The sequence below is a fragment of the Megalops cyprinoides genome, chromosome 11 (assembly GCF_013368585.1).
Source record: "Megalops cyprinoides isolate fMegCyp1 chromosome 11, fMegCyp1.pri, whole genome shotgun sequence".
In the NCBI taxonomy this organism is placed as follows: Eukaryota; Metazoa; Chordata; class Actinopteri; order Elopiformes; family Megalopidae; genus Megalops; species Megalops cyprinoides.
The window spans coordinates 23054361-23081282 of record NC_050593.1 but is presented as its reverse complement, the minus strand read 5'-3'; the positions used below and the strand labels follow the sequence as shown (position 1 = coordinate 23081282).

The following is a 26922-nucleotide window of genomic DNA, read 5'->3' as shown; positions in this document are numbered from 1 at the left end:
TGAATATGTAAGAGGCATGGCGAGAAGCTTGTGCCACGCACATGCTCTCCAGTGGAGCTTCGCTCCTTAATGAGTTTACCTTGGACAGACGCTCACTCTCCCACCCACCCCCCAAACCTCCTCATCAAACAGGGGTGTGAATTCCCTTTAAGCACTGTTACAGAACATACTGCTGCACATGAAAGCATGTAGCATATGGTAGACAGCAGGACATGTCCTCCAAAAAAATTATATCAGCTTGTAACATGACCAATTTTTTTCTAACACAATTTTGCCATGTGTGTACCCTTCAGCCACGACATGCAATATATTTACTATTTTTATATAAGTTTGGTTGAAGCTGTACTGGTATATATGACTGACTATTCTGTAAAATCAAAAGCATGACTTTTAGCAATAGCAGAAGATTGTTTACCAAACCAATTTGTGTATTTTGCCTTCATCACCTCAATAATTGGAATTGCCAATTGAGCATTAAGCTCAACTCACTGTGACCAGTCCAGCACCCATTCAGGAAGCTCTGAAGCAAGGCTTGTCTCACCGTGATACATGCTGATACACACAAACAGGACCAATGGCTACTTTAAACACTTCAGCCCCACACTACACTACAGGAGAGCAAGAGACAGCTGAATGATCAACACAGCTCTCACTGATGACAATATAGTGCTGAGCTGTGGAAGTCTGGCCGATGCAAAGCCACCATCCCTCAGCAGGTAGAGCCAGTTACATCTGGCCACTACAGAGTCCCAGTTGTGGTCTGGAAGTTACTCTACTGACGTCTCCACCAAAGAGGTCATTCTACATTCAAACCATTCACCTTTGCAGGCTTAGCTACATGGTAGCTTATTCCTTTTTACATTTTAAATACTCCCCCTTCAGTCTGCTTCTAAAGCTGAAAAGACTGTGTCTCATTTCTCGCCTCAGAAGTAATTTATTTCAGGAGCTACAGAAAAACGCAAAAGAAATACATAGAGGAGCAAAAAGACTAGTTCCCAACTAGCTCTGAAATAAATTACTTTTAAAGAGAGAACTGAGAATATCACCAAAGTGTATGTGTGTCTGTGTGTGAGAGAAAGGTAGAGAAAAAGAAGGAATTTATTCCTTTATTGATAATTCATTTTTTTCCCACTATAATACATTATCCATTTTATTTGTCATGTCAAGAAAGCTCATATTCATTTTATTGAGAAATTTTTTTAAAAAAAGAGTCGTGTCTGGGTTAGCTCTACGATCTTCTTCCAAACTAAAGTTCAAGATTTGTGAAAAACAAATGAAGAAATTTGTAAATTGACTTGGAAAAGCAATCATATATTTTCCATACGTTTATATTCCCTGCCATTTTTGCTGACAGTTGCATGCGTTGATGGATTGATACATATACAACAGGAAGTGTTTAATGCAGTACTCATGTCAGTCCTCTGAGAGATCACAGTAGGTCCTCACAGGCGCTGGCAGATCCTCTTTCTGTCCTGTGAACTTGAGTTATTTTCACCTTGGACAGTGGGATCCTGCCAGCTCCTCTGCCCATGAGAACAGCAGAGTCTATGTGGGGTGGCCACAGGCACCCCTGTCACTTTAGAAGCCTGGACTAAACCCAGAGTCCCTCCCCCCAGCAGTTCTCCTCTTACTCAGGGCTTCGAGTGCTACCACATACACAAACTCATACTCACAGAACCATCTGTGCTGTGATGGAGGGTTGAAACTGTTACCGGATACTGATTCACAGTTCACACTAGACAGGATAAAACACACACATACACACATACACACACACACATACAAGCGGCCCCATCATTGCTGATCGCAGTTCAGCATGATCTTAGAGTCAATCACATAAGAAAAAAGATGAGCCAAGAAAACAAGTCATTAAAGAAGGTGCAACATAGAACTGAAATGTTGGCATGTCGTGACCCGGAAATAACTTTGCAAGTTTGTCTCCATTGCGGAGGTACATTAGTCTGACCAGCTGGGAGTTTATGAGTGTTGCTTAGCAGACTTCACTGCAGACAGAGAGGAGAGGTCCCTGGCTCTGATGGTGTCACCAGGCCTGCTGAGGTTGAAACCTCTGACTCATCTGATTGAAGACAGATGGGATTTCAGTGAACAGAATCAGAATACAACTGGAATACGAATCTATTGTTGTCTGCGGACAGACCATTAACAAGAATTCAGAGCAACAGGGGGCAAAAGCCTAAATAACTGTACTGCTTAAAAAAAAAAAACTCCATTTGTCATCACATTAATCCTGACGCTTTTACTCCCATCTAAAGGGGCAGTTAGAAAACTATATCTGAAAAGTGAAGACAAGAAAGTGTCCGAAGATAAAAGAAAACAAACAAGAGAACCAACAAAGGCCCATTTCTACAATCAGGACTCAGCTCATAAATGTATTACTATTATTTATTACGACACATTTTTGAAACAGTAGGTGAACACACAGTAAATGGGTCATGGAAGCTATCTACTTTCCTTGTTAGAATACAACATTTTGTGAGTGTGTCTGAATCTATTTGTAAATATTGATTTTTAAGGTTAAATGAAATGAAAAAATGAATATGCATAAAGTACGTTTCTCATTTTAATAATTTATCTATAAAGTGAAACGATGGATTTATCAGAACAATTAAAGCGGTACTCACTCCTGCACAGCTCTGGCTATAGAGAGGGCAGTGGATCCTGTCTCGTTAACACTGTCCAAGGTCACATTTGGCAGGTCATCATCATCACTGTCACTTTTGATTTGTCTTGGCGACAGGCCGTTAGGGTCCGTTTTCACTGCCATAAAAGAGACATAACAAAAGGGAAAATTAGTCATGTACTATTAAAGGGTGAAATTCAGCAGAAAAACATGCCGGAGATTCAAGACAGAAGAAAAAAAACTGAAAGCAACACTCCTTTCTGATCTCAGCTGCTCTCTTAGGTAGAACGTGATGGATTTCTGAGATACAACATGATGGTTCCAACAGATGAACAGTACAGAAATTGCTTTTAGGTAAAAGGGGAAAGTAAGGAGCCCCAGAGAAAACCTTAGAAAGTAATTATGTCCATTCAGGAAATTAGAAAATTACCCAGAATTTGGATTCAATGAGTCACTGTAATGCCAAAATGTACAAAATAAAAATTACATCTTTTCAGGGATTTATAAATCGGCACAAATACAATTGGGTACCTATAATTTAAATTAAAAATCAGTATCTTAAGTATTAATTTACCATGAATCTGTAGTTTAAACCTGAAATAATTTCAAATAGTCAGTAAATTGTTGTGTTTAGTTGGACATACCAATCACAAACAAAGGCTGTGTTTCAAATTTTCTTAAGAGTGCATCTGAAGTGCCTTCCAGATAACAGCAGTTTCAGTCCTTGAGATGAAGATTTCTTAGAAAATCTCTGAATCTAGTGCCATGAAGTGTGCAAATGTCTGTTTGAGTTAGCTCCCATGAGGCATTGAGGCATGGGAGGCAAACCAAGTGTGATAATGGAGAGCCGGTTTAATGTATGTTACCCCACATAGGTAAGAGACAACTGTTCAGTAGCCTAATTCTCTTTAAAATATTCTATTATTATTATTATTATTGATTCACCTTCTTAGGTCTTTAATGCAAAGTCAAGCAGGTGACAAATAAGCTATGAAAAATTGCTAATGCATGTCAATTCAGTTCTGCCAACTGGTACCCTTAGCTTGCCATTCTTCAGCAAACATTTTATAATAGCACAAACCACTTCCCACTGTCTTGCTGTGTTTTCATAATTTATTGGGCGAAACAAATCTGCGTAAGATGTTTCAATTTAGTTGGTCTTCAATAACTATGCCATTTGCAAAATTAGCCTGCTGCAAGCATTCAACAGGTCTCCATAGTTACAGTGCTCTCTCTTAAGCACCTTACTTGTGCTGACTGATGATGAAACATTTCTCCCAGAGCTGCCAGATGATGCTGAAGTGTGTTCCACATTGGGCTGTATTCCTCCCCAGAAATGGTGAGATGCTTACACAAAACAGTCTATGCTTAGCAGGGTGTAGGCTATAAGATGCATGTTTTCCATTGTAGAGCAATGAACCCTACAAAGAAGATTTATTCTTGGTTCATCCAGCTAAGTCAATTTCATGTTTCTTTTCTATATTTAACCACACTATGTGTCTTTTCAAGGATACTTATCAATTGTTACAAGCAAATTACTTGTTAAAATGCATAATTTATTTTGGTTACAAAAAATACAGCCATGTCTAGTACTGCAAATATTATGCAGTTTATTTCAGAAAAAAGTTACAAAATCAAACCTTTAAACCATATGCAATGATACAAATACAAGAAATGTTCCCTCCTTCCTGACAAGCAGCCCCCACATCTGTGGATAACACATCAGGTGAAGCTAAATGCTTTTTGCAGAGTGTGTCATCATGTCCTGCTGGCTCTGTGCGAGTTGATGCAGCCCCACAATGGACTCTTGGCAGGCAAAGTCCCACATTAGCCCGCTAGGCCACCCCACCCCCCCTTTTTGCCATGACCTGTCAATCCACCCCCCTATCCAGCCCCGACTCCCCCAAGCCTCCGAGCCGCTTCCTGTAGTCAGGCTCTTCTCACCCCTATCAAGGACACCCCCCGCCCACAGCCTGAAGAAAGCAATGGCCCAACGGTGCACCACAGACTGCTCTATCTGCAGGGCGAGGGATGATAACTGCCAGTAAGTGTATACTGCCATGCAAAAGACAGTGAGATGGTTTTCAAACGTTTGCTGATAGGACTGCTTAGATGTGGCTTGACCTTATTTTAAAGGTGCCTTTCTTGTCTTTTATTTCTGTTTTACAGAGCTGTTTACATTGATGCAGAATACAAGAGCATTTCACAGTCTATTCCATATGTAATGGAAAATGTCATATTTTAGTAACCAGTGATCATAACAATGACTATAATGGTAGCAATAAAACAGTTTTCATTGTAGAGACACTGACAGTGAACAAAGGGACATTCTCCTATCAATGACAGGGGCATAGGAAATCTAGTCCATTCCACAGAAGAGAATGCCACATATAGTATTAAAAACTGACAGTGTGATAGCATAATGGGAAATATGACACAGACCTGTGCAGCAATGTCATATCATCAATACTCTTCATATTTCTAGCCGTTCAGAAATGTGCATTAAATGTATTATATGAAAGCATTAATTCAATATCCATATTTCAATGTGGTCTTACAACCGGAGCTGGTACCTAGGTAGCAAAGTGAAGTGTGAACATTGTTACGAATGTTTGTAGTAGGTGCAGAGTAATCCCTGATGATACACTCACAGTTCCTCTCCACCACTCCCTGCAAGTCCTTCTCCACCCTGTTGCCACTCACTGTAAGTCTTTCTCCACACTGTTGCTGCTTGAATACCCTGTCTTTGAGGTGTAATTTAACACCCTTACATAATCCTGAAAGGCCTATTTAACATTGTCTCATCTTGAAATTCCCCCTCCCTACTCCTTAAATTTTAAAACGTAAATGTTTAGGACTCATTGAACTCACTAAGATAAAGACTTTATTAAGCATTATACTAGACTTGGACAGTCTGCAATCTTTTATGCTCTCAGACATTATGCTTTCCATTTCCAGAAATATATCTTTGTATTGCCATGACCTCAGCCTCTGAAGTCCATTACAACAAATGTTAAATGTTTAGTGCAATTTCTGACAAAGACTAATCAGATGTGTAAAATGGACCTCAAGCTATTCTGTGGCAAAAAATTCTTTGAACATGGACTAAAGATAGATTGGTGCATAGATTGGTGCAAGAAACAAAAAAGTCAACTGACAATAAACAAAGATGCATTCATAGGGAGTATGCATTAGTAATGCTTTAGTTAATGTGCATATTTTAAAACACTAACATTTTATTAAAAGTGTGACCGTCTAAATGGTAACCCAACTCGCTACTCTTATTAGAGCCAATCATAGTACAATCATCATAATCATAAATCAAGCTGAAATATAATACACAGTAACAACATGAAAGGGTGCAACAATAAAGAATGTTATAATGTGATGCAGACTGAGCCTGCTCAGGAGGTGAACTACAAATTGTGGGTTTAAGTTTGCTGGTTGTAGGACACATTGAGTCACAACACAACAGCATGTGTCCTCGACTGATCACTTGGGCTAATAATATTACACCGCCACACCAGGAGAGTCTTAAGTGTTCTTTCCTTGACAATTTCCAGAGCAAAGACAGCATCAATGCAGCCATTGACAGAATTGCCAACTCCCTTCAGAGAAGTAGCAGTTGACAGCTGCTATTTTCACCAGCCAAATGTGCTTTCTAAAAATGTGTTAATTATAGTATTTATGGTGTCTTCACTGATACATATACTAAAAGACTGCCAATCTATCAGGGAATCAATCCCTATGGAACTGCAATGATGAAACTAGTTTCCCTGGCGTAAGCACTATTGGGAAAGCACATAATTTGAAATTACTACAAGTGAATCTTACTGTCACAAAAACATATCGTTTATTTCTGTGTGAAAAGAGATAGGAACAAAAAAGAGATGTATAAACCTAATGATTTCGTTTTTCCTGTTGTTTCGAGTCTGAGCTTGTTTCCATGGAAACCTCGCGGGAGCTAGAGCTGAAGAGAATGGCGCAAGCCTTCTGGAACAGGATGGGCAGTCCGCGCCTTGTGTAAGGGTGTGTATGTGTGTGTATGTGTGGGTGTGTGTGTGTGTGCACATTTGCCTGTGTGTAAGACATGGTGTGCACTGTACAGGGACTACAGGAAGCCCTGGGGGTGTACTGAGCCTTCGTTAACTCATTGAGTAAAAACCCTTGCCTCATAGTGACATAGCTGAACAAAAATGAAAGGTTTGGGAACAGTTCTGCCAGATGCAAACAGGCCTCAGTAAAAGCTATTCAAGGCTTTGTAGAGTTGCAGGGGATTAATTGGGGTTCAAAGTAATTGAGTTCAATCGTAAAAAAAAATAATTGCAATGAGTTATCGTCACAATGTATTTCAGTATACTTTACATGGTAGTGACCCAGACACATTAGAAATATATACTGTGCTCTCACAGTGGTGGTGTAACCAGGTAGGAATCATAGCTGCAGTTGCAAATGAGCACAAAGATAGGGGTGAATTTTTTAGTTTTTTTCTGGCTGAATAGGAATTAGACTGTCTGTAAAAGTGGGGGATTTGTGCTGCAAAGCGGTCTACATCTTGTCCAGCATTCCCAGCCACACCTCTAACCTTCTGAAAGATGACCCTGTTTCCCTGTGTTGTCCTCAGGCCGCCTGGGTGGTGCGTATGTTTGTGTGTACCTACAGCAAGTGTGTGCATTGCTGTTCAGCTTGACCCTCCCTCCCCCACCCTTTTTTTTTTCTTTGCAACAGACAACCAGGCTCTCAATGCCCGTCTCACAGGATTCCAGCCCACAACGATTGGCAGAGGCAGAAATCCTAGATAAACAACAACTTCACAACAGACAGCTCCCTTGTGTCCCAGTTTAGGGCACTGACAAGCTCTGACAGCAACACCCAGCCTTGTTTTACAGTGGTTTTTTTCGAGGCGCGGCAGTAAAACCACACCCTCCAGGAAATCAGTTCCAAAACATTGGTTCACGAGACAAGCCAGTGAGGTCTAGGAGAGGAATTACAGAGTAATGCAGTGCAGGGCAAGTGGTTCTGATTAAAAATAACAGCGTGGCCAAAATGGACTGCGCTGCCTGGACCCGAGGCAAAAGGAGAAATACTCTCCTACTCCTCTCCTTTCATCTCGTGCATCCTTTCTCCTCTGTTCAGCAAGGCACAGCTGCCTCAAGACATTTCCCTGCACACACACTCTGTGAAGAAGAATCTTTTCAATGGATAGCCTTGACTTCATCCCCTCTTTTCCTTTTCATGTTCAACCTTAAGTGGCAGTGAACTGCACTCGGCTCCTAAAACATGAATGTGCCTACAAAGCAGAGAGAGCAGGGTTCCTACAACTCAGGTGACAGGTTTTGCAATTTTTTTTTTTTTTTTATGAATGGGTTATTATATGATCATGACAATGACGCAGGGTCGCCCCTTCTACCCTCATTCCCCAGTGCTCAAGAAGCATATGCAGCCACCCAGATGAAGACTGAGAACACTTCTGTTACCCTGCCTGTCAGCTTCTGGGGGACCAACAAACCTCCACATTCACTTATTCATCACCATAGCAGCGCCACAGATGTTCTTCAGTAATCCTTTACGATGCGGAGCTGAAAGATGTGACAGAGCAGACGGTCTGTGGAAGGCACCGCAGCGCTGCGATGCGTGGTGCCAGCTGGTGGGAGAGGAGAGCCTCCGTTTACCTTTGCACTGGTTGCGGCCCTCCTCCAGCAGAGGTAGCATGATGGTGGAGTTGACGTTCCCGGGGGAGCGCACGGCAGTGTACATCAGGGGCACGGACTGCACCACCACGGGGATGCGGTGCACATGGCTGGACAGCTTGCTGGTCTGGAGGTTGACCGGGCTGGACGGCGGTGGGACGGGGTGGATGATGTGCAAAAACTGCTGCCCCCTGACCCCCGAAGGGGGCCCCACTAGGGGCCCGGGTGTTAACACTGTGGGCACCCCCGAAGAGGGGGCCGAGGTGATGACAGAGGGCGATGGCGAGGAGGAGGAAGAGGAAGAGGAGGATGAGGACGGGGAGAGGGCGGACGCCACTGGCGAGGACTGTGAGGAGAAGGGGGCCGAGGGAGGGGAGGTCCGCGCCTTGTTAATTGACAGGTCCACTGGCTCGGTCTGTGTGTGGAACTGATCTGACGACAGCAGGGTCTCCGGGGGCTCGGGTTTGACTTTACTCAAGAGGAGGGGGACTGCCTCCATGTCTGGGTAGCTGTGCACTTTTGGGGACTGCAGAGAGAAAAAAAAAACATGAACAAACATGTTAGACACCTCAAATTCCACACAGTAGAGCATGTCATATACAGAACTGCACAACAACACAGGAACACACAGTTTCAGAAAGAGATTTAAAGTCTTCTTCATTCTATCCATCTTGCATATTCCATCCCTTCAGTGGATTCCATGCCAAAGATCAGGACCCCATACGCTTATCAACAGCAATGGAGTTATGCAAAGCCTTTTGATGCTGAGGTTTTGGTTATAAAATGAAAACGAAAAGTTGAAAATTTACTTATTTAAAGTTTTTTTCTGATTTTTATGAAAATATACAGAAAGTTAAGTGCCCTTTTGGCAGCAGATGTTCTCAAAGACATGAAAAATGACAATGTCAGAATGCATTGATTTATTTTGACTGTGGCCACATTTGAAAAAATATTGTACAAAACAGTTCCCTCAAAAACCGTCTTCTCCCAGTGAATCATGCTGAACTTGTGAGAGGATGTCCCAGTTTACCGAATAATCAACTGAATTACATCATGAATATTATGAATAAGCAACAAACTGCAGCATTCAGATAGATGTAAAATACTCAAGTCAAACACTGGGCAATAGAGTATTATACTCAGTATCTCCCAAGTTGCAACATGGTTAAAAAAGCAGATATTTTCCTCCCTGTCAGGATTTGACAGAAAGAGAGAGGGACTTTACACAGACACCAGTTGTTTCTACCTCCTGGTTTTCATCACGCCCACAGGAACACGCCCCTCCTTGCTTCACTAATATCTTCAGCCGATCTCTTTTCTGATGTTGGAAAAACATCATATGGGCCTAATTTCCTGTCCTCCTGTCTCCTAGTCACGTGCCCTGCAGTACCAGCCATGGCCACTTTACTCTGTCATTGAGCACAGTTTTCCTAGCATGTAACTGTCTTTCAGCTTGAAACAATTGCTGCTTAAAATAGTTTTACTTTACCCCTGTGTCTTCTGGAGGAAGTCATTCCATCCCACTGCACTCGTACACATTCTATATCTGTATGCTATACCGTCTTTGTAGAATGACAACAAGATATTGTTGCTGTTTTCCACTCAACTCCAAGGGACAAATCAACACTAGTTTTGTTTCTCAGGATTTGTTACTCAGCCTGAATAATAGGTATGTGGCCAAACAGCAGGTAAAGAGCACCATGGAGTGACACTGGCAGATGCCAGTGTGTAGCGCATCAATCAGACACAGTCTGTTCAGGTTATCCCATACATTTGGTCACAAAAGATATATTTTGTACTGAAAATTCATGAAAGGAAAAAAATATTCAAAATTATGTCCATCTATGTGTTGACATACATTAACATGATGTGATGTAAAAGTAAACACATACATGCCAAAGTGCCTCACTCTTGCACAGTTTGCACACACATATTTATTTGAATTCAACAATGGTGACAACGTTAATCATCGGTCTTTGGCTAAGAACAACAAAAAAGAACAATTTCTGAGGAGTGGAGCTGTCTTTCTTGCTATCTCTCTTTCTTAATTTGCCTTTTATTCAGCCTGCAGCAAATTGTGGTTAAAAGTATGCTTTGCTATGCCACCAGACGTATGGTACACTCTGCAGAAAACAGTCATCTACGTGGCATAGCAATATTTTTGAAAAGTCTCCGTGTAGGATGCAGTAAAACTATCAGGAACAGAGATTCCTGGACACGCTCCTTTTTTTTTTTTTTTTTTTTTTGGAGGACGGCTCGTTACGTTGAAGAAAGAGTTCTCCTATTACAACAGCAGGCGTGATAAATGCCCCGGTGGTGTATTTTGACGTTACTTTGTTTGAAGAAATACTTTGTTTAACATTTCTTTCTTTGCATGTAATGCTGGCTGAGTACCAAGCTGTAGTGAATTATTACTGATTTTTATCTGGACTTCTTGATTTTAAATTCTGACTCACATTTTCAAACAACAGGAATTGTTATAATTTCATGAATCAGCACCTCATCTAAGCAGTGCATAAGACTGCATTTGATTTTATATTCCAATGTATATGAAGCTCAAGGTCACACTCTAACACAATATGCACATATTCTCAATGACCAAAATATAATCCAGAGTTTACAGATATATTTATAAATAATAGCAATGACAGGGTGAATAATTGAGCGCTGCATATGGAAATATCAATATAAATAAAATTGGAGGTTACAATAACATTATTTAAAGTTTGTGAATCATGACAACTGCATTGATAAAAAATCAGCAAAACATAAAAAAAAATTATCAAGGATGATAAAAATCATACATTGTTCAGGGTGATAAGATTGCCTGAGAGAAATTAAAACAAATCAGACATCAGTTTTGTTGTAACTTATTTATTTTATTAATTGGCTACAGAATAATTAGTGAACTAATAACAATGCCTGTATTCTGAAGTCACTTAGTCCACCCATACCCAATGCCTCAAGCAGAGAAAAAACCTCTAGAACATGCATTTCTAGATGGGGCGAGTCAGTTAAAGGAGAATGTGATACACAAGGAATAGCAAGGAATAAATTAGTTGGCAGTAAATTCTAAGACATTAACCAAGCACACTAGAACTATCCTATCTGCAAACTAAACTAGCTAACATAAAAAGAGAATATGTCTATAAAATAAAACAAACAATATTTGTCACATGACACTGGAATATTTTCTATTTTAGAATATAGAGCCCCCGTGTCATTAAATACCCCCACTGACTGAAAACACTTTGATCATTTCGTTAATGTTACAATCTAAAACATCTAGTTTGAATTTTAAGGTGAAATGTTGAATTTCCCAGGACATTGAAAGCAAAGCCCACACTGTGACTTATTTCTAGCTACCTTGTAACAGACAAGCTAGCTTCAAAAACTAAATCAAAAAACCAACAAAGTAACCATTACAAACTCCTTTTGCATATTGCCATACCATGCTTATCATATTAACCCTTACCTTACTTAACTATCCTATGTCCTCATTCTATAACATACCAACTGTATTAACCATTACCATGCCTATATACCAAACAAAGCCTACAATATGTATACCCTATTGTATAATATAAATTATGTACCTTACCATACAGTACCCATCAAAACAAATACTGTGCTTAAAATGAGTAATACCACTTGGCTGTTAAAGGGCATGTTGTTTCAGGAAGGACACTCTGTCTCATCATCACAGCGGTTTTACCCAGCTCTCACCATTCATGCACTCACTGCATTCAAGCAGATCAAAGCTTAACAAGTCACAATTTGCATAGCTGACAATTAGCAACCCTCTAATGAGCATTTCTGTAGAGAGGGAGAGGCCCTCACTTTCGCTGACAATCACTGAATTTCTCATCTGTACCGTATGGATGAAAGACGCTCCTTGTATCTGCTTACGTAACATCCCACAGTCTGGCCACTGGTTCTGAGTCTGTACAACATCCATGTCTTAAGGTTTGCTATTGGGTGATCACCAACGCCTTACCCGGTATATAGCTGCCACATGGGGATAGATCAGAAATAGTAGGCAAAGCATGTTATGAACACGCTCACCAAATTTCTATACTGTGAACTACACAACAGCAGAATTACACTAAAAACAAGGTGAACAATGTTAAACAGAAACGCAATTAATATTGAATTTGGTTGAGTGACATTTTTTTAACTTCAAGGAGCATATACCACAAGAGGAAATACATGCTTGAGTGTTCAGATATAAAGTTGTTTTTAATTGACTAGTTGCCAGCTGAAATCCTGGTAGATGTCTGATGTACCTTTGATCAAAGTAATAAACCTAAATTGCTTCAGTAAATATTCAGCTGTTTAAAGGGATCGCATAAATAAAATTGCATTCAAGTCTTCCCGGATAACAGTGCCTACTAAGCAAATGATTGCTGTCATGCAAAATATGACATGAAGGAAATCGGAGCTCACATTCAACCCACATCACGTCACAAAAAACAATGAGATGGGACCCGGAATGTTTAATTAGGGCACACACTCAGCATGCGCTTACTTTCAGGGGACGTACCCTCAGGGCACGGTTAAGACATTTTACATTAAATGTGTGTTTGTTTATGTAAGGCTGTCTCATACATTGAAGCCAGTATAGCCGTAAGCATTGGACCCTAGGAGATTTCCTCCCCTCTTCAGGAAGTGTGGTTTATACCTCTCTGCAACTAATCATCCACTATCCTCTTAGATTAGAATAATTTTGCTTTTTGCTGTTTTCATTGCTCATGAGATCATGCTCTATCTCATTAGGCTAAATTCAGTATTTTCAGTCTGTATATAAAATGTATACTTTATTCTCCATTAGATCTGAGTTCACATTGTCTTGGGAATGAATATAGGTTGTCTAGGAAAAACAGTGCAATTGTCCTGTCATTACAGCATTCTGTTATCCCAATGACTGCTATTCAGCTCTGTGTCTACCTATGCTTTCTTCATAAGTGTCTGCTCATAACCATGCATACGCTTTAACACTGACCCTGGATCAGTACAGAGGATGCTCACATCCTCCTTACCCCAGGCCTCTGTTTCACACTTTCTATCTTCCCTACTTTTCTCTGGCAAGCCAAGATATTTAACCAAGGGGCTGACCCTGGGGCTGGATCACTGGATTTCACCAGTGAAAGTGTTTAACCATGTAGGTTACATTATGGTCTCATTTGCAATGTAAGTTCATCTTTAAAGATGGTAATGATAGTAATCACAGGTTTCCGCAGGTATGATAAAAGACTGAGGTTGAAGGGTAAAACATTGTTAGTGAGCTCATGTGTCATATAGGCTTTTGATTCATTAAGAGTCTCAGCCATTTCTTTAAATGCAGATTTATAGCAATTTTGTAGTGCCTTCCACAATTAATTAAATAATACCAAAAGTAACTGCTGTGCTGTCACAGGTTTTCTGTGCTATTACAGCAGGCGGTGGGAAGAGAGAAAACAGACATGTGGCTAATAAGACTTAAGTTCAGCTGGACTGAGAGGTAAATCAACCTATTCCAGGGCGTTGAGTACTTCAAAAATAAAACACATTAGAGTGTCAGAGAAACATGACACCTAGAAGTAAATAGCATGATGGACAATTCAGTCGTTGCAGAGGAAGTCTATACTGTATGCATAATTTGTCCTCTTAGAGACCTTCCTGTGGTATTTCTGTGAAACAGCACACACAAATAGTGATCTTGTTGTTAGAGGAGAGTGGAAAGTGGAGGCCTGGATGTCTGAACAGGAAACGACTATAACAGCAACATTCTAGTCAAGTGTCCATTGAGCCTTACATTCCATATTCGTTCACTGAATGATGAGCCTACCAATCACAAACTGACATGGATGCTATGATACTATGATCTTTTCAGGAAAAATATCAATCCTTAAAAGGTGGCTTCATTTGCTTTAAGGTTTTTAGGAAATTGAATACATTTCCACATCTGTACGCCTCGGTGTTCATTGACACGACAGCAAATCTCAAACATTTAATTAATTTGACAGACCTATTTCGAACCCCACTGAAATCCTGTCCTCCCACACATTGATCGTGAACACCAACAGATTGTTTTAGCTACTTTTGGGAAAAGACAGTCGCAGAAAATGAATGTGATTTCATATTTGTGAGTTTTCAGCTTCCTCAAAACATTGTGGATACATCAAATAGACACTTTCCACCTGCACTAAGATTGATATGCATGCTCTACATTTTCCTCACTCCTGAACCCACCTATTACACCTTCCCACTCCAATTTCAATGATTGTCACACGTCACTCAGCTCCACTTCAACCCCATCATTTACAGCATTCTTCCCACTCTCTGACATGGACCCCTCCTCATAAACTTGGGATGTCGACAAGATCTATTTACATGCAGCCTACTCCATGCTGCTACCTGTGACCCTCTCCTTCTTCCCTCGGTTTTCAAACATTTCTCTGGGATAAGTAACACCCTGCTTAAAGAACATCTGCGTGATCTAGCAGTTGACTGAAAGCACTGCCCAGTTCAATTCTCTTTTGTCTCTAGATTGGTTCATAAACAACTGTGCCATTTTATTTTCTTTTGACCTTCCACATCTCACCATCCCACCCTCTCACAACAGGTATACTCTATGACTCAATCCCTTACCTATTTCTCTTCTATAGAACAGATCACTGGAACCAATTGCATTGGTTCTATGCTGGTGTCATGCAGATGAAGCTCAGATAATGTTTTCTTTCTTTCCCTCTGTCCTTAAGACAACCTCTTCAAAAGCCTTACCATTTATTGCAGACAGCTCATCTCCATCCAGTGCAGGTGAAATTCTAAAAGTCAGACATGTTGTATTTCTCAGTCAATTCATTACTAACCCTGTATAACACCATCTTGGCCCCTTCCTAGGCTGCCAAGAACCTTTAAGTTATGATCAACAATGCACTTGCCTGCTCTTAGAACGTCGCAGCACTGTCCTTCTCTTGGCACCTCTTCATAGCAAATATAAGAAGAATCTGCCTATTTGTCACAATTTTGCAGAAACACTACTGGGCCAGGCCCTGGTACCACCCTTCCTAGGCTTCTGCAGCTATTTTCTGGCTCGTGTCCTTGACAACCAAACTAAGTCACCCAGAACTGTGACTCCTCTGATCCACTCTGTTCCCAGCTATCCATGGACTGAGATCTGAGGCACAGCAAAGTATTATTTTTTGGGTTATACTAATAGTTGACAACTAGCGATTACGATTATTATGATCTTACTTGTGTTTGTATTATATAATAAATCTTAAGTAAGTAAAACACATAACAGAGGTGCTCTATTGTGTTTGTGTCAGGTGAAAAGAGCTGTCAGTCCATCACACACACTTTGTTCTATGCCAGAAAGCTGACTAATATGGTAGACATGCAACCAAGCACTGTCATTAATACACGTATGGGCTCTTTTTAACCACAGTAACATGCAATATATGGGCCAAGAAAACTGTCCCTATAGTGCTGCCTATTTAAGGAACACATAATATCACACCTCCAGCTCCAATGTGTTACAAGTGCAAGGTCTTCTTGTATAAGACAATGGAGATGCCACCTCTAGCAGTCTTCTTGCATGATCACAGGTGCATAAACATGAAAGACCTGAACACATCTTCATGTTGCACATCCACAACCCACTCCAGCATGTATGGTGTGTTAGAAATACGCAGATTACTGAGATAGATTTTTCCAGCGTGACAAATTGATTGGTAAGAAATGAAGAGCCTAGAATATTTTCGCTGATAATTTGTGAATATGTATCTCTGGGGAAATATTGCAGCCAACATTGTTTTTTGTATTCTCAGTGTTTCTTGGTGTATGTGACAAATAATAAAAAAAATCATGTGGTAATCCTATCCTAGAATGAATGCTGGGATAATCAATCCTTCTGAGAGTATTCACATAAAATACATACAACATAGAAGGCACATAAGGAAACAAATGCAAATATTTCACTCATATGTTTGTAAATTTCTGAGGGAACCTAATAAACATCAGTGTGTCCTTTTGTGTGTGTGCTTGGGCTCAGAGGACACTGAAATTTTGCTCATTTGCATAATCCACAGCACTAATCATGTGTAGAGAGAGAGAGGGAGAAATAGAGAGAGGAAGAGAGATTATTTTTGTGTTTTGTTTTGGACCTTTACTTGCCTCTAAAGCTATAAACTGCTTTTTTTTGTCATAAAATCTGAGACTAGTATGAAAGGTATGTTTCCTGGGCCATAGGCTGTCCTCCTGAAAGCAAAATGGAGTTCCCCTGGCCATCCATGCCTGTTGCACGTAATTCCTTTGAAGTTAATGATCCGTTAGGATAATTAACAGGGGAGCCTACAAACATGCTCTGAGATGAGCACTACCCTACCACTGCTAGACAAGAAAAATAGAATATCCTGGCTCTTTTTTAGGAATTCAATCCATCATTAAGCTTTGTAAGTGTAACACTGAGTCAAAATTGCCATGCTTTCTTTCACAGCTGAACAGGAATAAATGAACGTACTGAGATGGCTGTTGTGAGTTGTGACTAGATTCTGCAGATTTCTATGGCTATCAAAGCATTTGGAGACAGGAAGAATCCCTCTGCTCACTGGTCTTGGGTGTGCACGAGGCCTGTGGATCTGAGACCGGCCAATATTTCCTTTGTTGTGCATGAGGATTGAGACCCTGAATCAGCTTGTTCTTCACATTGACCCCGTTCATGTGGTTGACCTCAGTGCAGATGCAAAACCTCTGTATCGACAGCTTGTATTAGAGATCAGATATACAATCGGAACCCAGCCTTTAAATCACCTCTTATGGGAGCGGCCACAGCTGGATATTGTGGGTAGACAGGATCCTTCTGCAAGGAAAGTGCCAATTGAATAATATGTGGTTTGTTCATGCATTGATCTCTGGTATGGTAATTACTCAATTTCTCAGTGATTTAATTGAGGTTTTGAACACTCTTAATTTAATTTAATTCACTCAACAGAGAGCTTTCTGCTGACCATCCATTTGGATGACGAAGCCTTTTAAATACAAAGCTATTGATTGTGTGGCCCAAGTAGAGGTCAAAAGTATTAAGGCTTTGAATTTCAAGTTCAGTTACTATTTACAAATGATGTGGTAATTTCTTGGTTAGACCAGATTAGACTGAAAGGCAGATGTTAAGATGCCTACAGGAAACCACTGAAATGCACAAATAAAGAGATCTTGTACAGCTAAACCATGATACTGTCACAGTAATTATATAGTGCCCCAAGGGCCTCTTCACCTCTACAACCTCCAGTCTCATTCCTGTAATGTGAAATATTTTGAATGTGACATATCCAGCTGAAGGTAGTGAATGGCATATAAAAAAGAACACAGAGCAAACAGAAATGTCTTTTTTGCATATTAATAGGGCTCCTATTACGAGATTCATCTCAACAGAAATGGAAAATGTTTAAAACCTCAACTTCCCCCGCTCTCACTTTCAGGATTGCACGCCCCCCCCCCCGTTCAGAGCCACCCGCCTCAGTCCTGATGACATTCTTTTATTTGAAGGCTACCGGTTAGGCAGAGCTAATTTTTCCGAAACGGTTTTCGAGTCAAATACTTGAACAGGGGCAGGCCGTTTCCAGAAAGGCCTTGGCATTAGGCCATGTTAAAATGAGGACCATGTTTCTGCAGCCTTCGTTGTCTGTTGTTTTAAAAAGGCGCTCAGATTAGCCCGGCGCACTTCAAAGGCAGGGCTGTGTAGGCCGCACACATCCTGCTGAAGAGCGGCGTCGCCGCACACATTGGGGATAGAATCGGTCTAAATCACTTAAGAAGGAGAGTGAACAGGGCCGCTGATTAAGGCACAATTCAGCTCTGTAAAGTGCTTCGCCCGTGCAGCATGTCACACTCTCCTATCAATAGTTGATGTATCGCCATTCTTAAATAATGCAGTCAAAATTGACATTATATGTTCATGTTCTCATTTTGTATTCTTTAGTTAAGGACACACTTTCAAATGTGTATACATAGTGTACGGTACAGTAGGTTTAATCATAAACTCATTGAGCTCTGCTGAAATTATACTCAGGTAGTCACCAATGGATTGCATGAAAGATCAGAGCGTCTCTATGTGTCAATCACAGAGAGAATAGAGCTGTTAGAGCTGACACAGCTGGCCCAGCTGAGCCTTCCTCAGGCTTTACCTCACCTCGCTTCATCTCAGAAGGATAGGGTCACAATGGAGCCACCAAAGAAATGGAGGATCAAATAACAACTCCAATGCAAGGACTGAAATCTCACTTCAGATGTATTCTTATCTCAGCAGAATGACACAATGCTCTCACAACAACTCTTTCAGTGTATAATGTAGCAGTAGCTCAACTGTTGAACAGAAGAGACACACACTCCAACCACTTCAACAGTAGGTACCATATCAGTGGCCTTTTGGGACACTAAAGTCATTATGCCACTTTTGATTGCATATAAGGCCAGGTTATTACAAGATAAAAATGCTACAGAGTACATAATCATAAATTTCCACCAATATGATAACATCAGCATCACTATAATATATATAACATGCTTCTTCAAAACAATCATTGCAAAATATCAGACTGTTTATCACTGATTCATCCCATCACTTCAAATGGAAATGGAGAAAAGACCAGGAATTGAATTCTGCAGCTGTTTTATACAGGCAAGGCTATTGCTACCTAGCAACAGTTGCGGCGCGGCCAAAACACTTAATTTAAAAGTTCTAAAATTAACAGCCGGCAAATGATATAATTGATGGAATGAAATATCTTCCTATTTAAAAATCATACCATTTAGTGCAAATGCCACATCAAGGCTTCATGACATTGATATTAGATAAACCTTCCAACACTTATACTACACCTGGGAGTTGGATGGCAACATTCTCTTTAATACTAATGACGGTCTTATAAAAACGGTCAGGTTCTAGGAAAATGACAGAATTATAGAAAGATATAAATCTGTTTCAGAGGCTTACTTGCACATGTCCCTCATATGAACTACACTGTTTTAGTGTACTGTGACTGAGCTGTAGACTGTGTACCACAGATAACCACCCCAGACTGTCTACACAGCACAATTTTCTGCCATTTTCCCTCTCAGATGAAAATTACTTTGACTTGTCAGTGGTCATGTGTCACATGCAATGTGTTTTTCTGTTTATTGCACAGTTTTCTGCCCTTGTGTAGTATTAAGTAATTGTACCATTGTATTATAGTCATACCTGTTTGTATTAATTGTTCTGTATTTATTGTTTTCCATTTATTTATGTATTTATCTGTTTATGTATTTCACACTTTTCCCCTTTATGCAGCCCTGTTTTGGGATCTCCAGTTAAGTATGCTATGCTCATCTTGCCGCCACAACCACTGTAATCATGCAGGATTGCTGTGGCATTGCGAATACAATCCTCCAATACACTCATATGCCAACCCCAACTATTTTTCTTCAAGTCACACAGCACATTATAGTGAGCTGTGCACCAACTGGAGAATGGGTGTGGCTTCACCAATGTCATCCAAGCAACCTGCAGCCACCTAATGACTCACAGGGTGCCTGAGAACAGTGAGGCAAGCAACCCCTGCCAACATACCCACCCCTATCCCCAGCGGAACAAAGCCAGTTTGCCACCACTGTGGACCCAGGTCATCATCAGCTAACGACACAGCTGGGATTGAACCTGGGCAATAGAGCCCAGCAAGCGCCCAAAGTGAACACCTTAACTTCTTGTGTAGCATTTCTCTGAGGAAAATTGCCTTGAAGGCATATTCAAGCCTTCTAATTCTGTATGTCCTTGCGATTTTAGGTCAGGGCAGGTGATCGCAGTCATGTGACAGACAGTGGAGTATGCGCTGCCCGTGAAACTCGGAGAGAGCATGTCTCATTACCCCCCCCCCCCCCGAAGTTGTGGTCTCTGTGCCTGTGCGCCTGTGTGCCTGTGCTCCGCCTGCACTCTGGCTGTGCAGGTCCACGCTGGCGGAGGGCTAGTCCCGCAAGCATTCCTGGTCCAGCTGTGGCTCTCCGCAGCGCTCCATAACGCCTGGTATGAGCCCTCGCGGACGAGGTCTGGGAGTCATTAGGGGGTATCGCGGGGAGGAGAGGAGGGGAGCTGTCGGGAAAACAACTCGCTTACCCCTTGTTCGGATTCCAGAGGCTCTGCTTTGACTCGGACTGCAGGCATCCCGTCCAGCATTAACATCCTGTTATTAATGGCGCCTGTGAGGGAAACAAGAAAGAGGTGTAAGGAACCAGGTTACATTATAGAGTATCACCACATCTCCACCAGGGACTTTCAGTACGAAGAAAAGAAAAGCAACATGTAATTTGGCAGGACTACGAGAGGGATTATTGCAGTTGCTGTCAATGCAAGTGTTTGTGAATTTTAACGCAAAGCAGTTACATTCTGTCAAGCACTTTCCTTTAAATAGTGCACTACAGCACCAAATTGTTTTTTAATATTTTTGGCATGACTGTGCTGTTTTATGCAGATTTCTTCATATATGCAAACAATTTGGTGTTTTTGAATGAACAATGTTTAGCAAATAATCATTTTTACCATTCTGACATGCTAACATGTTACACATAGCACTTATTTTTGAATTTAAATCTGAACAACAACACGTAGAGCTGGATATAACAACATGGATTTACAGCTACTTTTAGGTTCTTTTGTTTTTACATTTCTACATTGTAAGAGAATACATTTTTTTCAGGCAACACAGAACTGCTGCAATAGCGTGTATGCGGGACAAAATATTGCACAACAAGTGAGAGGGATGAAATTAAAGAGCAAGTCAATCACAGTGGACTGTGCCAACTGTAAGATGTCTCCTATTTATGAGTCTTGAAGAATTTCATCCTCAATTACTGACATCACTCAGGAAATTTCTTTAGATGTACATACTGACCCCTTCTTTCTAGACTCCTTATACATATGATCAGACCCCTGCAGCTCACCCGAAATATTGCTGCTCAGATGGTCCACAGTCTCCCCAGATCCTCCCACAACTCACCACTCCTGACTCCACTCTGGTAACAGCTTGTGTCCCTTTGAAAACACTGTATCTGTCACCCCTGCTCTCCACTATCTTCAGTCCATCATCAAACCCTACACACAAGCCCGGCCATTCTGTTCTTCAACTTAAGGCCACCTTGCTGTCCCTCCTCTTCATAAACAAGCAGCCACCATTTCAGACTGTGTCTTGGACACCTTCACCTTCCCTAAATATTACTGTTTTACTACAAGGTACGTTATAATTTTACTGCAGGATATGCTGTATTGCACTTCTTTATCAAAGTGTGCACAGCACTTTGTGATGGGCTGATGTTCAAATGTGGTCATTTGTGTCCTGTATGTATGTATTGTCTCTTACACAACTTTATTAGACCCGCTCTGCTCATTAGATCTTTCTTTGTAAGTTGCTGTGGATGAAAGGCTCTGCTAAATGACTAAATGTAATGTAAATGAATACACTTTGAATGGCCATTTGCATTCAAAGCTTCACTTAATTCATCTTGTTGCCAGCTGACCTCAGCGCTGCATTCTGATGGGAACTGATACCCTACAGATCCTTGGGATTTGTATTTCTTCTCTTTTTATACAATGCTCTAACTGTTCATTGCCCACCATGAAGTGCAATGCAAGGATTTGGCTGGCAATGACTTGTTTGTGATGCATTTCCCAACATAAGTAAACTTCTGTGCAAATAGTCAGTGACATAAGTAATTCAGATCGTAGCTGATGACCAGTAAAAAATTCACATTTCAGAAAAAGACCTGAAACCCCAGCATAAATTTCAATCACATCCCAACAGTGTAAACAAAACCAACAGTGTATGAAAGGTTCAAACGTACTGACTACAGAAAGGGAGATAAAAGGCACACAGAGGAAGCACAAACTGATCACTACAGCCTAATAAATCCCTGCGTAGCTTAATAAAGATGACAGACAGCAGACAGAAAAAAAAACTTTCAAAACCATTAAGTGGAATTTGAAGAAATACACAAATTCAAGTGTCCATGGATTATCCACAGGGTGAGCTGGAACGGCTTTTTTTTGCAAGATAAAGTACACATTTCAAATGATTTCAGAGCAAACAAATGACACAGCAGAATGTACATGCTGGTCTTCCAGCTACTACTTCTTCCAATGAATAGACTGCACCAATACACAATACACACAGATTACACAAACAATCATGTCTGCAGTAAAACAATAAAATATTACTTTCTTGGTGGATGGGTCTTGCATTATATATACCTCAATCCAGGCAGTCCTGTGTTTCCCACAGTTAAATTCACAGTGGGTCCCCTAGAGGTTTTAGTTGGTTTTAGTTTTGGGGCTTGGCATGTGTGCTGTAGGGTAGAGTAAATACAACAAACAGCCTGGCATTGACTCTCAGTGTAGCTCCTTCTGATATTCATGGAGGAAGAGGCCCTTGTCAAATCTCTCTCTCTCACTCTCTGGATATCTTTGTAAGAAAATGTTTCTACAACCAGATCCACTGTGCTGTGGAAAACATCCCCCAGGCTGCTTTGTGTATTGTACAGAGACAGGAGAGGGAGAGGTGGCGAATTTCCATTTCGAGGCTTTGTCGCTCAGTCGCATGAGAGAGAGAGAGATAGAAGTGGAGAGAGTGAAAAATACCAAGGGAGAGACAATGTATCTTTAAGTGTGTGACAAAGAGCAACTCACGGGAGACAGGTTTAATGAACTGTTAGAATCTGATTATGAGCTAATGTAGGTCTTGGAGTGCTGCAACAATGTGAGGCAGATGAAGAGCCTCAACTAACCATTCACTTCCTCTCAATCTCCTCCATTTCAAACGATCACTATTTAAAGAGCCCAGATAGCAGAAGCAGAGGTTGGAATTGGGATTAAATGGTCAATGATATAAAGACTTGAATTGTTCCCATGGGAGCTATCTGTATTTTAGCTCTTCTGTTAGAAAGAACGAAAAACTCAAAATCAAAATTTTCTGTTTTACTAATTTTTTTGGTTCTCACGTTATTGGAAGAGGAACATTTATTTCACAGACGAGATGTCATACGTGCGTCCTTTGATAGAGTAGAGTATGTCAATAAAACCACTCAGATGCAGTTGTGCCCCACACAGCCTCCTCAAAGAGGATCATAAAAACAGAGACGCTTGTGCAGCTGTACCTTTTAGAGGGAACATTAGAGAGAGCCAACTGCAACAACGCAAGACTCTCAGCTGGAGACGTCCTGAGGTAACCCCCCTGCTCTTATTATTTTCGCAGCCATACATGAGGGAATGCAAGTAAGGGAATATGTTCAAAACATCTCCATTAGACGTCGCTTTTGGCATCACCGACAGGAAATTTGGTGCAAATTTTTAGTCAGCATTCAAATCTGGCCCATTCTGGTAAAAGTGCAGACCTCATACATCATCAGACCTGCTGTAACAACACACGATCATGACCACAAGCGTCACTGGTACAGCTCTCACAACGAAAGCTGCCACAGAGTATCTCAACCAAAATGACATGAAATAATTTTCTACATGTTGATGTTTTCTGTATTTTGTCTCATGCTAGACAGCAAAGCAGAAGTTTTTTTTTTTGTTTTTGGAATTGGTCTATTTATATTTTATGACAAGGAATGTGTGGATTTTTTTGGCCTGAAGTGATTGACTATTACCCCCTTTTCCACTACTGGAATGATAGCCAGAGGGAACTGGAACCACAAACCAAAATGAGAACTGGGTTCCTGTTCATGTTTCCATGCATTTCCTTTCATAGAGTTGCCCTGGGTTGTTCCTGCCAACAGACAGACCCAGCCAATCAAGATTGAGAGGTATCAAATTTCTTTAACAACTGATGGAAAAATGTAATGATACAGAAAGCAAAAAGTGACATGTCCATCCTTAGGTTGCAAACACTATGAACCATTTACTTTCATGTCAATGCTGAGAACAGTTATACTATGTGTTCACACCTTGCTAGAATTATAAAACAGACGTTTAAGCTTGGTGTGCCCATTGCTTGCTATACATCATACACCCACTTTGCCACTGTTTCTGCTTGTCTGAATGTTGAGATAAGCATTTTTGCCATTCATTGCCTGAGACTGAATTCCAGTTAATTTCCAGTTTTGTTATAGAGGACCATGTTTATATAAGGCTAACAGAGACAATATGGGCATCACTTTGTTAATGTCTACAACAAGGTACAATGAGACTTCAGAGTGTTTAAGCTTCAACCTACCTATAAACATACATTTCAGATGATTAATCAGACAATTCATCACAAATAAAGTTGCCAATGCTTTCATCAATCTACAAACTGATATTTCTCCAAATTGCCTCTTGTAAATTTGCCCTTGCTCTAATGTCTAGCAGCGGTTACAACACTTCTGCCCACAGCCGTTGTTACTGTTAGCTCCCACCAGCTTCCTGATGGGTCAAAAGAATGACTGATGCCCATTGCATGGTTCCTGTTTGGTCTGACTAGGGATGTAGGTTTCATTTCATCAAATAGTAAATTTTCTTTAGCGCTTAGCACTAACACTCCTACAATAAAATTACTCCCCAAAGCATAACCGTACAGATGTGCTCATTCAGTGTCTACCAAGCACCACTCTGACAAGATTTCTCTAACTGCTGTCAACCGCTGATTTCAAAATGAAATTTCTCAATGGTTAGATAGCGTTCATTAGTAAACTCAGTTTCTAAAATTCACCTCCCTCCATGGCACTTCAGCAAACACATAACCCATTTTCCTTTTTTCTTTAATCATGCATCTAGCTACAGTAGCTTATTCATTTATTGATAGCTAGTTAAAGGAAGTTAATGCAATCGTTCATGTAGCTGCTTACTTGCTAACATTATCTAAATCGTTGGCTGTCTGAGTTACATGTATGCACATTATTACGTATCATCATGAGGTGTACTTATTAAACGTAAAGTTTGCTAGCGGCCATTATATGGGTTGGCTAACCATGTAACTGACCATACTATCCAACCAGTGATTTGGCTGGAGATCACCCGATCCGACTCATCCAATTCAACCATTGTGAGACAGCAAGGTCATGCACTCCTAACATAGCAAGGGACATGTACCCCTTCCCGTAGCCTTCAATATGTCCTAATCTATGGGGCTGACAGAAAAATGACAATAAAAAAAGCACTCAGAGACTGCTCTGCCTGGTTCCAGCTCTAATAGTGGAACACCCAGCACTGAAATATCGTGAGTTCCTCAGCAGTACAGGACCCATGCATTGCAAAAGGGCAAATGATCAGACAGGACGCTGAATGGAAAGTGGCTGGGTCTTTCATATTCCCACATTCAATGCAGAGCGATCAGCTCTGAATAACTGTAATTGCAAAAACAAGCAATGTATTTGGGTCCTGAGAATATCCCAACTTTAATGGTATAGAGTTAGAAGAACAAAGCTTCCTGGTGCACTCTTATTCATAGCACAGCTTCAATCCTCAAACACAATGTCTAGATAAGCTTTTTTCTTTACTTAAACCACTACCCTAGCGTCCAGAATGTGACTTAAATAGCAACTAATGTATGTGTCATTATCCACAGAAAAATGTTAAAAATGTATCACAGTTTACACAGCTAGAGCACACATTTGAAAGTAAACGTTTTTGAATTAGCGTCTGCCACCAGCAATGCTCACTGCATGCAAAATGTGTCCCCCCTGCTGTGGCATATTTTAAAGTCTTCCCTGTCAAATCCCTGTGTATGAAACCTTTCAAGGCTGTGAAATGTTGTATACTGTAGGACCAATGTAATTTAATGACAGCATATTTCTGTGAAAACGGGATTATTTAACCATGAATGTGAGTGACGCATCATTGAAAAGGGATCTAGACTTTATGCTCTTCCCACAGCATTAAATGAAAGATTCAATAACACATAGCACCCAGTAAAAAGGGTTAAAATGCACAGGTTACATAGAGATGCCTTTAAAAGGCTAAAAAAAGGTACTTTTTAAAGTCATATTTTGGGGGTTGAATTTAGTACACAGAGAATCATTGCTAAATGAGCACACATATCTACCATAATATCTTACCATAGCTCTGCTACAGATGGTACATATTATGTCATATCTTCCTCTAGATATCCAGCAGGGCCTATGCCCTGTAAATGTCTTGTTAATGGTGTTGGAATCTTAGTGTGACCGGCGTGTCCTTTGGCTCTGGGACTTTGTGGACCAAGAAGGTGTAACTATGGCAACAGAAGGTGGAGCTTCTAACCCTACGCTCATTTGAGGAGAACAGGAAGAGTCTATTTTCTCCTTTGCATGTCCACTCAGACACCCCCTGGGATAAGACAAAGGAGGCCACTGCCATGGCCTGGACCCTAAACCCTAGAGATTTCCAGCTCCACCCACCACCACAAGGAGGAGGAGGAGAGCGGAGCAAAGGAGAAGGGATATATCCATTGGGGGTGACTTTACAGGGCAGTTGGAAACCATAATGGAAATCCTCAGAACAATCCTTTAAGGATAATGTATAAACCATGGTGCTTGCAAGAATGTTGACTTTGACTTCGAAATGTAACATCACCCTGTGAACAGACTTGCTCACAAATCCAGTTCCAACTCCTTAACCACCTTGGT

The 26922-nt window shown here is 40.8% G+C and overlaps 1 protein-coding gene across 1 annotated transcript in view; it reads right to left on the bottom strand.

Annotated features, from left to right (window-relative positions):
* klf12b (Kruppel-like factor 12b) overlaps positions 1 to 26922 on the bottom strand; it is a 49166-nt gene that overhangs the window by 7402 nt on the left and 14842 nt on the right. The window contains exons 2-4 of the mRNA XM_036540981.1: positions 20462 to 20544; positions 8314 to 8857; positions 2643 to 2778 (exon numbers count right to left, since the gene is read on the bottom strand). Coding sequence (XP_036396874.1) covers positions 2643 to 2778; positions 8314 to 8857; positions 20462 to 20527 — 746 coding nt within the window. The 5' untranslated portion in view covers positions 20528 to 20544. The remainder of the gene's footprint in view (positions 1 to 2642; positions 2779 to 8313; positions 8858 to 20461; positions 20545 to 26922) is intronic.